Raw genomic sequence first — 16,942 nt, 5'->3', positions numbered from 1 at the left:
CTTATATACTACCTGGAAATGAACTTCGAAAATCTAAAAGCAATAAAAAAATCATTCAGAGCAGTCATAGTCTTGCCAGCAGTTCACAAATACCTTCATAAATTCAGCTACAAATTTATTTAATTTTTAATCAAATTTTAATTTTATATAAAGATTTTGGCTAGGCTTAGCACTAACAGAATGCTCCACCAATTGAGTACAAATGCTGATAGTCATATAACAGGCGGTACAGCAACTCAGTTGGTGGTAAGTAAGTTGTTTATAGTTCTGCCGTTTCTTAATTTATGGCCTTAAAAAGGAACCTTGTATTTTTAATTTTGGACCTTAAAAGAGCCTTTTTTTAACTGATATATTCAGTCCGGTTAAGATTATGGTCTGAAGAATCTAAACTATCCGACACATCAGTGATGGATTTTTTGAACTCGATGATAGTTTCCAACAGACAATCTAATTTCGAGATTTTCTTTTCTTCTATTATGTGGCTCATTCATTTAGTCAATTAAATAGGAGTCACCCAATCAATCTATTCCTCAATGAATTTATGCACTTCATCCATTTTAAAAGCTCTGCTTTCAGCTGTTACATATCATTTCATATGAGTTCAGTTGGATTCAGTTCGCAATGGTATGGTGGTAAACGAAGTATAGTATTTCCGATTTCAGCACCGATACGACGCAATTCGAATTGTTTTCGAACCATAGAATCGAGGACTAGAAGTTCAACTTTCATATCAGCTTCTTAAGAAATATTTTTACCTATCAACCGAAGCTGACTTTCTGCTTTCCTTGTACTTGAAGAAGAAATATTTTCAGACAAAATCCTATGGTAAGACACATTATCAATCACAATTACGTTGTTCGGTAAGATAAGTAGCAGATTTTTTTCAAACTAATTTTCATAACATTCTGCGTTCATTTTCCTGCGTGAATTTTTTCCTGAGAGAGCAACTACATTTATTGAAAGGCCCTCAAAAAAGATCTCTTAGCACTTTTTATAGTGATGTCTTGCCAAATTTTTCTTTTAGAACATCCAAAGTCAGGTTTCATCAGTATAATGAATTACTCTATCCTGTGCACTATATTTGTTTATATCTCTTAGCTATCTGTGCCACCAGTGCTTAATATCGTCACATTCAATCAAAACTGATTGTTATTTCGTTTTCCATATGAAAACCCTGATTCGTTCATCATTCGTCCTTTGTGTCACATTGTGCACAGTAGGAACTTTACGCCGTAAAAGAAACCGTGAACGTTTCTTCGTATTGTTACTTAAGTTAGCTCATCATGTCATTTGCTTCGGGTTTTCGTACTGATTTTCAGATATCGTTTTTTCCGGAGCCGAAAATTCACCATTTTCATCCAGTTTAGATTTCATGCGATTTATGTTTGTCACAGAATACCAGTCAAAGCAACTGCAAAATTAGCAATCCTGTTTTCGTATTTATTAGGTAAAGTCTCTCATTCTTTGAAAACAAACCTTCATAATGATAATCTAGAGGAACTTCCCAGTGATTTACAAGATTATGAGGTTGTTATGTCGCGAATTTTAATGATTAATATGTGTGTCAAGTTATCGTTATTCTAGTACTTTTATTTGTACTCATGTATATTTTAATCTGGAAAAAAGTATTCTTAAATTGTTAAAGTCTTATTTAACTGGTAGTTCTCTACAGTGTAGAGCAACAAAGACAACACACACAACAGGGGAGCTCCCGTCCTGGCAACAAAGGCCTTTCGGAATTGGATACCCACCCCGCGCTTCTTACAATCTACCATGTTGCGACCCCACAGAGCAACGGCAGACAAGGCAGTATAAGTACGGTCCCTGCCGAGCCTTACTCTGTCCCGAGAGCCCTCAGGCATTCTGTGAAGTCTGTTAGTATGCCCCCGTGGTCGAGACTGCCTAGGTACAGATCCTAACCAGTACTTCCCAGGCATTCGCCTGAGTCAACCCCCGGGGGATGTAACAAAGACAGGAAACGGTTGCAAAAGACACCTGGTTTATTGGTTTATGGCCTTTTTCTAACAGTGAGAGCAGTTACGTTGTTGTCGCTTACTTCGCTGGTGGCCTTTTTTTACTAATGGCGTCGTAACAAAAAATCGTCTTCCTTTCGCTTTGTTGTATTTGCAATGTTTCTTTCAGTAAGCTTAGGTAATTGGATTCACGTATAGCTTAGTTTCCGCTTGTTAGTTGGGGACTCCACTTTACTTCCCACTTTGTGTGTACAGATGTTTTTGGAGTCCATTGTCAGATTTTTCTTGTTTTTGATTCGTTGTGGGGGTTTAATTTTTTCAGTTTAGATAAAGTAAAATTCTGACATTGGTGTGATTTTAATTTTATGATTTTTTGTAAACCAATGAAATTTTTTGGGGGGCGGAGAGGAGAGTTTACCTCGGTGCTTACACCTTGTTAGAATTCATTCTGGTTTTAATTTTCGAGCTAAAAGGAAAAGGAGAAAAGAGTGGGAATTTGACCCCTTGCGGGTCTTGCTCTCGAGAGCGGCGTGTACCAGCGGGCTCCGGTTATGGTTTTTCTTTTTGGAGTCTGATATGGAGTGATTTTGAGCAGCGGCGATGTGAAAGAAGAAAAACCGAACGAGGGGCGTTTTGCCCTGCTGCCGACTTTGCCGTGCGGCCGGTTGCAGGAGCAAGAGGGCTTGGGTTGCGTTTTTCTTTGCTCTAGAGGATACATTCTTTTCTGCGAAATGTTTAAAAGTTTTCGTGCGAGATGCAAAGAACATTTTCCTCTCGTGATGTCTGGAGAAATGTCCGTGCGCTGCAAAGATGCTGAGAGCTGGTTACTACTTTAGTGTGAGATGTATAGACCAATTCTGCCAAGAAAATTTAGAACAGATTTTCCCTCTTCAACCGAATCTCCGGATAATCGCTTCCAAACCCTAAAATTTGATATTCCGAAGTAAATATGCCTGACACTTGGAAGTACCGGATCGACGTGTAGTTATCACTTTCCGGCTCTTGTGGTTCTGGGCGCCTAGACGTTCCACACAGAAATATGTTCCTGAAGAACAAACTTTTCCCTGATCTGGCGGTTAGTTTTACAAAAAGGACTTCATCCCGTTTCCAGATATTCTTGTACAAAATGGACTTCAGCGCGAGAGTGTAATTAAACTGTAATCATAGTGTTGGCTCAAGGAAATAGACTTCCTCCGTGACTAGGAAAACTGGACACTCCCCTCAAGGTTGTGTATTCCGAAGAATATGTGAGTGAAATTTTTAAGATTATTTTCTCTCTCTCTCTTAGTATTCCCAAATGCCATAGTGGAACAGTTAATAATGATTTATCTACCTTTTTATATTGTTATTATTTATATAAATTAAATATTACAGTAAGTAAAATTGAGAAGTGATTTATTATTTCAAGTGATGGCCAGTTTTGGGATGTTTTAAATTTGTTCCACCTACTGAATTTGTAAGTCAGAAAATTTTGGTTTCTAATTAATGAGAACCATTTATTTGGAGAATTAAAATATGTTACATCTTCTTAATTTGTGAAAAAATGTTAATTATTAATTAAATGTTTTAATTATTGTAAGCTGAAATTTTGTGTGACAGATGCGATATTTCCATAGTAAAAATATATGGTAGGGGATACTGATCAGTTACCCAAGTATTTACTAATAATATTATTATATTCAAGAATTTAATAAATATGTTTGATTTAGAATTTTAATCGCACTTGTTTATTTTGTGTGTTAACTTACTTTGGTCTGTCATGTCACTCCATTTGTTTGAGCCGGTAGGCTTTTAAGAAACATGGAGCTTTAATTGAATTTGGATTATTGATTTTCCTTTTGCATAGGCTACTTACAACGCGAATCTAAAATTTAATTTGTACTACCACTATACGATTGTTCTATATGATATATGAATGTTATGATAATTATATATTTTTTTTAGTTTTTGTTCGGCACCATGAGTCAGTTTAAGCTATAAATGTTAAAAACCCACCAAATTTTCAGCTATTCATCAAGGTTGGAAATTATATACACATGTCGAAGATGGAGCAGCTGACATTTTCTTCTGCACCCAGTCAGTGAAAAAATTAACTTCATTTTTATTCCTTTTCTCATCGAGAGTAAATGAAGTTAGAGTTGCTGGAATATGCAGTTTCGCTAGCAATGCCAATAAAGGGATCTCTTTCTGTTGCTCATCGAAGGATTAATATGACATAAGGAAATTTTTAAATAAAACTTTGAATGTAACGTAAATCTATCGTTTCACACCTTTTGTTTTCGTTACGTTCTCTTCTCTCAACAGTATTTATACTTCATAGCGTAATTTTTACAATATGACTTTTCGAAATCATTGAACTATATTTTGTGGTAGACACATACATATTCTACTATATCAATGTTTTAAATTGTTACGATCCTTCTCAGTTTGATGAAAAACCCACACGGGCACACACCTGTCCAAAGGTTTCCGAATTCCTTTCCGTCCCACCACTCGTTCTGGAGGACCTTCGCCTAGTCGTGAATTTTGAGTGCTCTTTTGCCACCTCCGAGAATCAAACGCGATCCCAATAATACAGCAGCCAGCAGCTCTAACCACTATACCGATTAGGGCGTCGAAATCCGGTGATAGCAAGAACAAAGCTTTCTTGTAGTCAATGCACGAATTCGTCAAATTACGCTTTCATTTGAAAAGCATTTGTTATGGAAACAAATCATTTGTAGGATTTTTGAATAATCTAAAATTTTCCATCGCTTTCTTAATTTTTTCACTGATTCGTCAAATTATGCTTTCATTTAAAAAGCATTTGTTATGGAAACAAATCATTTGTAGGATTTTTGAATAATCTAAAATTTTCCATTGGTTTCTTAATTTTTTAACTGAAACAGAAATAGCATCCGAAATAAATATTAAAAATACTCTTATGACATTTTTGTGCATCCTCTTTTGAAGATTTATTAAATATATAAAATTAAACTAAACTCAGTGGCGTAACAATCCTAATAGGCCAAGGCCTGCAGTGTCCGAAATCTAAATATATAAAGCATTATAATATGTTTGATATGTTGCCTAAGATTTCCTTTCTTTTCTTTCAGGCAGTAAATATGGTTCAATATATCCAAGATGAAATCTTAGATATTCTAAAAAATATAGATTGGATGGACAGCGAAACTAAAAAACACGCCAAGGAGAAGGTACTATTATATATTCAACTTTTTTATTTCTTATTCAAAATCAAGAAATTCATTTGGTAGAATAATACTCTTGTTTGCCTAAAATCACTGTTAAAACAAGTTGCATATAAAATTCCAAACTAGTTTTCGCTCATCGCTAAATATTAATGTAAGAAGTTAGTTATAAAATATTTTCTGCATTTTCAGATTAAAGTCCTTGACTGAGAAGGTGTTATAAACGTCAGAGAATCAGAGAGCTTTCTTACAATTATTGCTCATTTGAATACTTTTATTTGTCGTATTTCATGTAAAGGTCAGTCAGTCCACACTAATCCTTCGAACGGTCGATAGATTCATCTTTGCATCTCAGCTGATTGTGCTGTTTACCGTCTTATTCTGAATTGTCACTAAAATTTTAAAAAATATACATTAATATATGCGAGGTAGCTTTATATGAACTTCAAAGTTCACTGTACTGTTTGCGTAATACTTTCGTTGAATATTACGTAGCGTATAAAATAATGAAATGCATATGATAAAAAATTCAAATAGGATAGAAGAGGAAATCCTTAATAATTTCATGAATGAAATTTAAAAATGTTAAACAGTATATATCGTAATGTAATATCAGTTTTGCTTGATTTACAAAGTTATTGTTTATCCAAATATAACCAGTTAATCAATTGTTGACATCTCTTAGGGATGAGAAAGGTCTTTCCACTCGTATAATTGTTGTTGACATTTGCAGAATTAATGAAGTAAACATTTCAATTATAATGTTTGCATTCCTGCTGTTGCTTATACATGGTACACCTGTAAACCTGTGTATAACTTAGTTATATACAGGTTTACAGGTGCACCATGTAGTTATGTTCAGCTTTATTTCCTACCTGAAAGGAAATGAAGAGCAACCACTTCAATTATTTTGTAATACGGAATAGTGCTAAGCTCATTTAATGATTGTTCAGAGTGTAATTATCTTTAAATTTTATCAAACAAAACAACTACAACAATAAGGCTTATGAAGTATTTTCTCCCTCCTTTCTGCATGCCTTCATGGTGTAATGGCCCCTCGGCGCGCATTCGAGAGGTCCAGATTCGAGTCCCGGTGAGGGCATTGCTTATTTTTCACTTTTCCTGCTTTGAAATAACCTAATGTGTCCACCAGGATTTGGCGATTAAATCCCCTAATCCCCAGTCGTTCTTTAAAAGGGGGAGCATACAAGGCATTTTCTCGCTCCTTTCTGCATGCCTTCGTGGTGTAACGGTTAGCACACTCGGCGCGTATTCGAGAGGTCCCGGCGAGGGCATGGCTCATTTTTCTCATGTCTTCTGCTTAAAAATACGCTAATGACTGGAATAATAACAAAATTAAGAAGAATAGTGACAAAATTTGCAGAAAAACGGGGAAAATATCAATGGAGAAATTTTAAGTGTAAATCGTATGGGGATCATTCACTAATATCATCCAATGTTTTTCATTGGCATGAACAGTTTCAGGATGTTGGCATAGGGCGTTGATTGATAATCCAAGAGTAGCTGCATTTCGCTACTTCGAACGGATCAGAAGGTCGAAAGCATTCAAATATTTTTGCTGAAAACTCGTCATCAGTCATTTTGAATACTGACGAGCTTTGGTGAGTCAGTATTCCATTCAAAAAGTTATAAATTCAATAGAATAATTTCCTTCTGCTGCCCGACAGAGTAATCACTGAAGTGGAGAAGGAATAATAGTTTCTTGTAAAGAACGATATCACAATTCTCATCCTTCCTCCCCTATTCATCAGGTTTGTCATTTGCCATTCAATTTGCCAATTATGTATGATTTGTCATTTGCCAATTATGTTCTCATCCCTATAGTGAAGTCTCACATAAAGTCCATTTTTAATAGTTTTTAAAAGATTCCAAGAGCCGTACACAGGGGTTTTAAGCAGCGTTCCAAAAGATGAGTTCTACAAAGAAATCAAGTATGAGCAGGGTTTTGCGAAGCGTTCTACAAAATTACAAGTATTTTGTATTAAACTTGCTATAAAATGTTTTCTTCAGCTTTCACTTTTGTAAAAATGTAGTCCTAAACGATTGTAGAATTACTGTGTAAGAACCCCGTAAGTTCTTTCTAATATTCCCAAATAATTTTAAAACTGAGCTCTGATGGGTATTTTTAAATAACCAAAACTGTACCTACAGAAGTGTTTGGAGAACTAAAGCCCTTATTTCTTATATCATATAGGCTGAGGCCATAGTTCCGCATATCGGATATCCGACAGAGCTTCTAAATGATTCATATGTCGCTGACCTGTACAAAGATGTAAGTATGTTAATATTTACTTTTAAAGTTAACAAATTGCTCCACTTGTAATATTGTAATTTTCTTAGATATTTCAAGAGTGTATTATAATTCCTTTTTACAGTTAAGGCTAACGAACGAAAGTTATTTCGAAAATGCAAGAAAACTAAGGATTTGGTCAACTGATGAGATGTTCTCTCGACTACGAGAACCCTTCATTAAAGGGCTGTAAGTAAAACTTTACTTACTAAAAACTGTAGTATTTTATTTAAATAATGATTCTTTCTAAAAGAATGCTCTAAAAGCTAAAACTTGAAAAACTTAAAATCATATACTCAACCTACTAATGACACATGTTTTATTACTAAATATCAGGGTACTTACTGAGAAAAATAATTATGCGTTCGTTTTACACGGGTATCTCTTTCAAATTTTCATTCGTTTCTATCAATTTAGAAATTATAAGTACCAAGGTTAAGCTCCAGGATAAACCTCATATTAGTTTATCTTGGAAAATGTTTGATATTTGATGTTCGTAGAAAGGAAGAAGTTGATTATTGCAGAATGAATTTAAACGTTCAAAAAGCGACTAGTTTAATTTCAATTACAGAAGGGTAAAGGTTATGTACATAGTTAAGGAAGCGAAAATGCCGCTAAAGCTCTCCCAAAAATGGAGTAATTGCAACATACTAAATTTTAAAAATATTGTAACACAAAGAACACATTGAAATTTACCTGGAAAACGCATAATTTCGGAATCCAAAATTCGCATTAGAACTGCAAGTCTTTTCGGTACTCGATATCTAAAGCGAAGTTAATGAACTAAAGCAGTTCCTCTTATACCAACGACTCACAAACAATATGGCAATAAATCCGCTGAACACTGGTAATTTTACCTGATTAAAATCCCAGCCAACGTGCTTAGTGCTGGAAATGGGTAATGACAATTTTTCTTTTATATAATGTAAATACTAGCAAGTTTCTCTTAAAATTCCTTGGCGTAAGACTCTCTCCGATAGCCATAAAATACTTTGCTATTTCCTACATAATTACTAGTCATAATCCAATACACTCAAAACCAATATCCCAGAACACTGCGAATTACCACTTTCAAAAATCGTTAAAATTGTGCTTTACTAAGAGTTAGTTCTCCCCCTCCTACATATGACAAGTATTATTTTCCATATTGTTTGCGAAGACTGGTTCATAATTTTGAACGACTACTAGCACAGAATCGGTAAAATCGCAGAACTCTATCATTTCAACCAAAAATGGACCAGCTGCATTTTGCATGTGTGATATGAATATAAACCAACTTTCTTTTAAAATTTGGTTTTATAAATATTTCCACGAAGACATCTACCTTTCTTTAGGTAGATAGTCCTCGTATGCTTTGATATAATTAAATTATTCCATTCCGATCTAAAATGGAACAATGTCGCTGAAGTCTGCTAATTTGTTCTGGGTTCGATTCTAGGCGAAGAGCCTGGCTCCGTGTATTTTCCCCATGTGTAACGTGGATACAAGCTTATTTCTCTCTGAAAGCCCTCCATAAATGCTTCTCTCTTTAGGTATCTCTGCCAGATAACTCTCGCGCGCTTTGCCATAATCAGATAAAGCAAACCAAACGAAAATTATTCGAATCCGAAATTTGGGAGCTTGGGATCCCTACCTCCACGCACAGTATACTCATCACGCTCATGTGCATAAAGAGCAAGTTAAGAGAGTATGGACAGTACTGATTCAGAAGTCAAACAACAAAAACAACCAGAGTATGGACAGGTTTAACCTTAACATGTGCCTAGGGAAATAAATTCCACCTTCTCCCTCTAAGAAACGCAGTGCCAGTAGTACTTGTCGAGTTCCATATTATTCCCGTTAGTTCTTCGAGTTGGTAAACTACCTGAACTGCTTGACCGCTAGGAGATCAACATGGTGCTTGATTTGATGTGAAACTCCTTTTTGTATATTATAACCTTCGACATTCCAAGTTGCTTCCCATTTTATAATTGCTCGCCGTCAACAAGGTATCGACTGTGTTTTGTGTTGTATATTTTCATATTAGTAGTAACCAACCAGAAGTGGTAAAATAAATGGCCATTAAGTTTTATTTTGTTTATGTCTGAAATTAGTCAGGCCAGTAATTCTCCAGTGTTCTAAGCATAACTTTGCGTGGCCATTAAATAAACAGGATCATAAGGATAGTTAAACAGTAGAGTTTACAAGACATGTCTTTTGGAATAAAAAAGTCATATTCTATCTCTAAGAAATTCATTACATGAAAAATCCGTGCGATGGATTATTGCTGTTGTATTTAAATTCCGTGGTACTTGGTGTTACTTGACTATAATTTCTACTGCCCGAAGACCTGCCTTGTATAATTTAACTTTTAAATGGAAATCGTGGATTTACGACAAATCACTCAGAAGATACATTTACCAACTGCCCACGAGATACCATATACTTTTCAACTACTATGTTTTTACATATATTTACCAACTACTATGTTTTTACATATATTTACCAACTACCCATGTTGTATGAGAATATATGTGATCGTCCAGTATATATAAACATTCAATACCTATGCATAGGAAGTATTCAGTTTCGTTTAGTTAATTTTATTAATTCAGTTAGTCAGTTAATTTTTTTCAACTGGAATTAACGAAGATAATAAAGTAATTAAGTAATTTGTTTTGTCAAAATCGTAAAAACAACCTTGTATTTAGCGTAGGTGTAATGAAACACTCAATCGATTTCGAGGGCAGCTAAAGGTCCCTCCTCATCAGGAGAAAGAAATACCTAGAAAGAAGAAAATAAAGGAGTCACAGAAACACGTGGTCCTTATCAGCACTGCACGTGGTTATAACTAGATTTTTAATCAGAGTTGCACTGGCCGCCTACTTTTACTGAGCCAGGCTATCTGATCGAGTATGAAAAATTAGCGAACTTAAAATAGGGAGCGAGGGGCAAATGCACCTTACGCTCAAAATCTGAACTTCAAATAATGGAAAACAACCACTGAACGGATTTCCGTTCAGTGGTTAATACAAGGTTGTTTTTACGATTTTGATTGTCACATTAGCGTGTTTCTCTTCTAGTCTAATTTGTTTTGTGTTGGAAAAAAATATGAACTATTTTATGAAAAAAATCAAAAGCTTCTGTTTAATTTTTGATAATTTGTTAGGCAAATGATATGTAACTATAACATTTTTGACAATGGTGCTTTGATTGATGTTCGGGTTGACATGTTAGACTACCCTTTAAAATTACTGAAAAGTTATTTGGCCTTTTTATGCTCATTTCTTTTCTTTAGCCGTCAGATACGATGAGTTTTGAATAAATTTAGAAACAAAACAATTTGGCTGGAATGGAAACGAAGAATATGGTATAAAAATTTACTTTTCCATCTGACTTGTTTAGGAAAAAATTACAAATTAGATTTAAAACAATAGATATACAGTAAATTTACTTTTCAATATATTAGACGCATATAGTTTTAGCAACCTGAGAGATTAATAGTAACGACGTTTATGCCTTTAATAGTATACAGAGTTCACATTATACGTGTAGTCTCCAACTAATGTGTTCTTTAATGGCAATAAAAGTTCTTTAATGTTTCAGCTTTACATGCTCTTCGAAATGAATGTTTCAGTATTTCAAAGTAAGCAGCTTTACATTATCGTAAAGCTTAATTTTACTCTCACTTTGTGCCGAGTATCCCTTATATTGCTCAGTCTTCATGTATTCCCTATTCTTATTTGGTGTTGTATATGTTAATAATTGTATTGTGAGAATTCTTTTTGCTGGCTAAAAATATTACTCCTGTCATACGAAAATAATTTAATTCTGTGAAAATGTATGCAAAATATTTATGGCTAGCAAAAATTTTTGTCTTTTTATTATTAATGTTTTGTGTGCTAAATTTATCAAAATCACGATTTTCGCATTTACGCCACATAAAATGTTTTTCACATTGCGAAAAACATTCATACATTCATGCAGATTCTTCATTATTTAATTTCTTTAAAAATAATACAAGGAGATATTATTTGGTGGTAACAATTTGAAAAGAGATACGACGTTTATAGTGATTCATTGCAAAATCTCGTTTCAAGACTAATAAGCCATTTGAATTAACGCTCTTTTTGGGAAAATAAAAAATAAAAATGTATGAATGCATAAGATGTAGGTCAAGCATACATGTGCATATACAGGTTACTCTGTTTATGTAGGATGCTTACTGTTCAATGGCTTCTAAAAATGAAATATGAAAGATGTCTACCACAAAGGTTTTCTGTCATTATAACTGTTTAAATATCCTATATGAAAATTCTGCGTTTTTAATCTTTAAATTTAAAATTAATTTTATCACATGTGCAATCTGTCATCAACAAAATAATAAATCCCCTTTTTATAAAATAATTATTTATTTTGCAGGTGGAAGAATTATGCGGAAGTAGCTGTTGTAAATGCCTATTATGCACCTACGGAAAATACCATCAGTATAGTATTTTATTTTTTCTTAGTTTATGATCGTCATAATCGTTTTAACTGAAAACTGTGTTTCTTTTAATACAAAAAGCATGAGAAACATTTGAATCAATGAATTAAAACAAGTCAAATCTCTCAAAATTATCCACTGCAGAAAATAATAATAATAATAATAATAATCTGAAAGGTTTTAGATTTTAACAAATACCCAAAAGGATTTATTACGGTTTTGTGCTCTTTCGGTGAGCTCACAGTCCACAAGTCTGCTCTTGCACTCACTGTTGATACACTGCTCGACATTGAAAATGCAACACCAAGAAGGAGTGGTCAGAAAGTAATGAAATTTGGGAAAAAGACAGAGACAGCAAGCAGCAATAAGTGATCTTTATTTCAAAATGATAGTCAGAATTCAGAGCGAGAACGGCACCGGCTCAGTAGGATAGGTGACAGGTGACAGGTGACGGAGGACGGGACGCCTGGTGTTTAACAGAGGTAAACAGGCATATGTCCCGCGCCCTCCCCTATCTACCGGGGGTTTATTGATATCTTAAAAGATTTATTACATTGCCATACAGGGGCAGATGAGAGATACATTGGCTATTTATATTGTATTACAGATTTTAGGTTTGCAAGGACCACCGCGGACAGCGATGCACGAAGAAACACGTCTAGGCATAGAGTCAATAAGAGTGCGGATGGTGTCCTGAGGGATGGCTCTCCATTACCTTTCAACCATTTGCCACAGTTCGCCTTCTGAACAAGCAGGGGCAGAGTCTGAAAACGGCGTCCAATCACATTCCACATATGTTCGATTGGTGACAGGTCAGGACAGTATGGTGGCCAGGGAAGCATCTGTATACCTTGCAGAGCATGTTGGCAGATGCGAGCACTGTGTGGTCGGGCGTTATCCTTCTGAAAAATTGCATTAGGGAGCTTGTGAAGGTAGGGGATTGCCACCGGCCACTGTATATTATCCAAGTATCGTTGGGCCGTCATAGTGCCTTGAATACGAACTACAGGTGACCTGGAATCGTAGGCAATAGCGCCCCAAACCATTATGCCACGTTGTCGCGCGGTGGGGCGTTCCACAGTTACTGCCGGAGTAGATCTGTCTCCACGTCGACGCCGCTAACCTATGCGGCGACTGTCACTGGATAAACAGAAGCGTGACTCATCATCTGAGAACACGACGTTTCGCCATTCTTTCATCCACATCGCTCCAGACCGGCACCATTCTAAACGTTGGCGTCTATGCTGTGGGGTCAATGGCAGTCTTCTTAACGGATGCCTTGAGTGCAGGCCACTTTCAACTAATCGACGAGAAATGGTTCTGGTCGACACGGGAACATCTAGGGTATCTTGCACATGCTGCAGATACCGCCACGGCTTGTCGGCGGATGCCTCGATCCACGCGTGCTGACGGTACTCCGGCTGCACCTGCACCCCTCCTTCTTCCCACATTTCCTTGTTCCAACCATGTTCGCCATAGCCGATGCACCGTGCTCGCATCCATGTGAGTATCAACTGCGATTTGACGTTAGGACCAACCCGCCCTTCTCAGTCCGATCACCATACCCCTCGTAAAATCGTCTATCTGTTGGAAGTGCCTTCTTTGACAGCGGCCTGGCATTCTCTCCTATTACAAATATCCTGAAAATCATCAAACCATAAAATCATCATTGAGCACGTAGTGGGGAGACGGCGCTAAATCAATTAACCAAATGATAAAGGCGTGGTGCCCGTCTTCCCCATTCCTAAATCCTAAATCCTATTACACGTATCCTCCGGGACAAAAACCAACTTTCTTTGATAATTCGTCTGGCAGTAATAGCGACACGAATATTACCCATTCTGCACGTTCCTTCCCTTATATCTTAATTCACGTGTGTTGGAGAGCTGCGCATTTCACATCATTCGCATAATTCAGTGACGCGCGTCTACTCTAAAATTTTCAGAAATTTCAGACCACTCCTTCTTGGTGTTGCATTTTCAATGTCGATCAGTATTTGTTCACTCTTTTCTCAGTTCATCATATCAATATTATGTTTTCTTAATAAGATGGCTAGTAAAAAATGTTGCTTGTCTTTTTATTTTTAACGTTTTGCGTCATATAAAATTGAATTCAACAACAAAATCAAAAGATATTTAGAAATATCAATTTCTTTAAAAATAATACAGAGCAATAATAATCCAAAGCAAAATCCAATTTCATTGGTTGGTCATACAGGTGAATACTATAGCACGGCAGGTGGAAGTAAAAAAAAATTTTGAGTCAATGCTGCCTGCAAGTGTTATGTTTAAGCGGGCAGAAGGCAGCAGAAAGCCACAAAGACTCGTCGCGTTGACCGAGCTGTTGTCTGCGCTTCTTAAACAACAGCTGATGGCCATACTTTCCACCATACAGAGGAGCCTTCACTATATTTGAATGTAGTGTGAACCATTTATTGAAGATAGGAGGCAAATGAAATGTAGGTTGGTGCTTCATATGACATCTACAATTGATGCTGCCTCATCAGCAACTTTTGCTGTGGTCTGATACTCGTGCCGGCTGGAAGATAGCAGATTACAGTTGCATCATTTCAGAGAGGAATTCAGGTTCTTGCCTGACCCGAATAACTCTTACATGTATGATATCAGATTAACTTAATTCATCCTTTGAACCATCCTGACCAAGCAATGTTTCGTCGAATTGCGGCCTGTTTGTGAAACATAGGCTGATGGGCCTGCCAGAGGTTATTCTTCAACATGATAATAATGTTCGCATGCAGCGAGTGCCCCTGTGGGCTTTCTCTGCTACAAGACCTTCTGTGATTGACTCATCGTCCGGGCTCTATCTCATAATAATTGCACAAGATGGGCAGCCCTTTAAAGTTATCACAAAACACTTGCAACCATACTGAGAAATTAGAGCAAATTTAATGAGGCAAATCTCAGGACAAAATTAAATCTTTGTGCGTTTCCTTTCCAGGTCGCATATTTGCATGCGTTGACGACAGAGACGGCCCTAGAATTAGTGTCTAACAGTTTTGGACTATTCTTATTGCAGTAAATAATTTTACTGACTTCACGATTGTCGTTATATTCTTTTCATTTTGTTTGACCTTGTCCAGTTTTATCATGATCTAATTCTTTTCTAGGTACATGGATGTTTCTGCTATACTGTGAATAATGCCATACAAATTTCTGTTCTAAACGATTTATTTTGTTACAAATCACATAGCAGTATGACTCATTTCTGAATCCGTTGCGTTTTATTAGTCATTTAAGTGTGCTACAATTGTAATATTCTTTGATTCTGAATTTTTTTTAACTGACATTTTGAGACTGAATTTCTTTGATACGCCATCGTCATAACTGTGAACCCCAAGAAATTAGAAACCCCATTGAATATTAGTGTTATTGACGTTTTTAATTTCTACTGTGCAGAACGATCGACTATCATACAAATGTTATTTTTAAAGTGCTAAGTTTATGAACTATTTCTGTTATTTACGAATTTCTACTTTAAATTCTATTATAAAACGGCATGTCTTAAGTATCACAAAGGTTTTCGTACTATTCTTCTGCATTCGGTAGTTCAATCATCTTTGGGCGGTGTGTAAAAAATGCACTCTTAATAGTCGAAGAGCACTGTGCTCCAACTGATCTGTCATAAAACTGCAAGATTATATTAAAAAATGCATAAATTATAAACCGATCTCTTTTTCTCATTTTATTCACCATAAATTTATTCCTAAACGTTCATGTGTGATTTGTGGCTTTATCTTGGTGAAATTCAACATATAGTATATATAACATTATAAAAAAGGGATCTTTTTTTAAATTCTTAATTTTTATTTATTTATTTATTTATTACCTGTTTATATATTTATTTATTTGAATAAGGGAGCAAAAATATTGTTTTAATAGCACATAGAGGATTTATTTCTTATATTTTTTGACAAACTCTTAACGTAATATTCTTCACTCTTAAAACAAAGTTTTAAATCTTTCTCTTTCCTTTTAAGATATTAAATTAAAAATTTGTTCTTAGAGTCATCCAAAAGTCGTGTAAGCTATCCAGTAATTCAAGTAACTTTCCGTGTTTCAAGTAAGAAATGGTTTTTCTAAAAGCTCTAATGCGTTGCTACATGTCTTGGTATTTTACGTTTGATTAAATTTAAATGTTCTTTATTATTTTAATCATGATTGAAACCGGTATTTCAAAAGGTTGATTTTCCGGTTGAGTAAGGTCCAAGCTATTCAATAAGTGAGTCCACTTTTAGAGAAAAGATTTAAATTTTGAAATTATCTTTGAAGTAAGAAAAATTTTTAGCTTTCTGATTTCGTGTTATGTTGTTGTTGTGCCCACGATGAATCTCGTGGGCTTCTTCTAATGTCAAGCCCACGAAATTCATCGTGGCAAGAAGAGCAAGATTTCGCCTGTCGTTGGCAAAGCCTTGAGCATCATACAGGTGACAGTACGACTTCGGTCATTTCCACCTCCAATTTTGAAAGAGAGCACTCCAGGGGAACGGGTGAGAGGGTCTCCCCCCTCTTCCCTACCATCAACCTCTCAAAAAGTTTTTCAGATCGCCGAATATTTAGAGTGCATCCATGCCTCACAGGCACTATACATTTACAAACATCCATACCTTCTTCGGGATTCAAAACCATATCGCAGTAGGCTCCCCTAATCATTATAACATCTGGACCTGGGCAGCTTTTGCCTCCATTTACAGTTGAAAAACAGTAGTTGTTCTTTCAATATTTTATATAAACACCTTCATCCTTCATTCGTAGATTTCCGTATAATTTCTGAAATAGCATATTTTCTAAAGCTGTTTTGAGCTTCTAAAATTTTAAAATCAGGAAATGTAACCTAATTTATAAGTAAAAAAACCATTTCAGTTCGGTTTATCCCGTTTTGTTAATTTTATTTGCGCATCTATATTAAAATCTCCCCCCCCCCCCCCAAGAAAAACTTTCACTTCTAATACAATATAAGTATTTCAAAAGGAAAGTAAAAAATATAA

General features: G+C 35.6%; 1 protein-coding gene across 1 annotated transcript in view; it reads left to right on the top strand.

Annotated features, from left to right (window-relative positions):
* LOC118194736 (neprilysin-2-like) overlaps positions 1-16,942 on the top strand; it is a 66,069-nt gene that overhangs the window by 32,699 nt on the left and 16,428 nt on the right. Inside the window, exons 10-13 of the mRNA XM_035365968.2 lie at positions 5,069-5,167; positions 7,377-7,454; positions 7,558-7,661; positions 11,874-11,938. Of these exons, the coding sequence (XP_035221859.2) occupies positions 5,069-5,167; positions 7,377-7,454; positions 7,558-7,661; positions 11,874-11,938 (346 nt within the window). The remainder of the gene's footprint in view (positions 1-5,068; positions 5,168-7,376; positions 7,455-7,557; positions 7,662-11,873; positions 11,939-16,942) is intronic.

Source organism: Stegodyphus dumicola, chromosome 5 (assembly GCF_044657685.1).
Source record: "Stegodyphus dumicola isolate Sdum_Otavi_A_Nest chromosome 5, ASM4465768v1".
NCBI classification, from domain to species: Eukaryota; Metazoa; Arthropoda; class Arachnida; order Araneae; family Eresidae; genus Stegodyphus; species Stegodyphus dumicola.
This window is presented reverse-complemented; position numbering and strand designations above follow the sequence as displayed.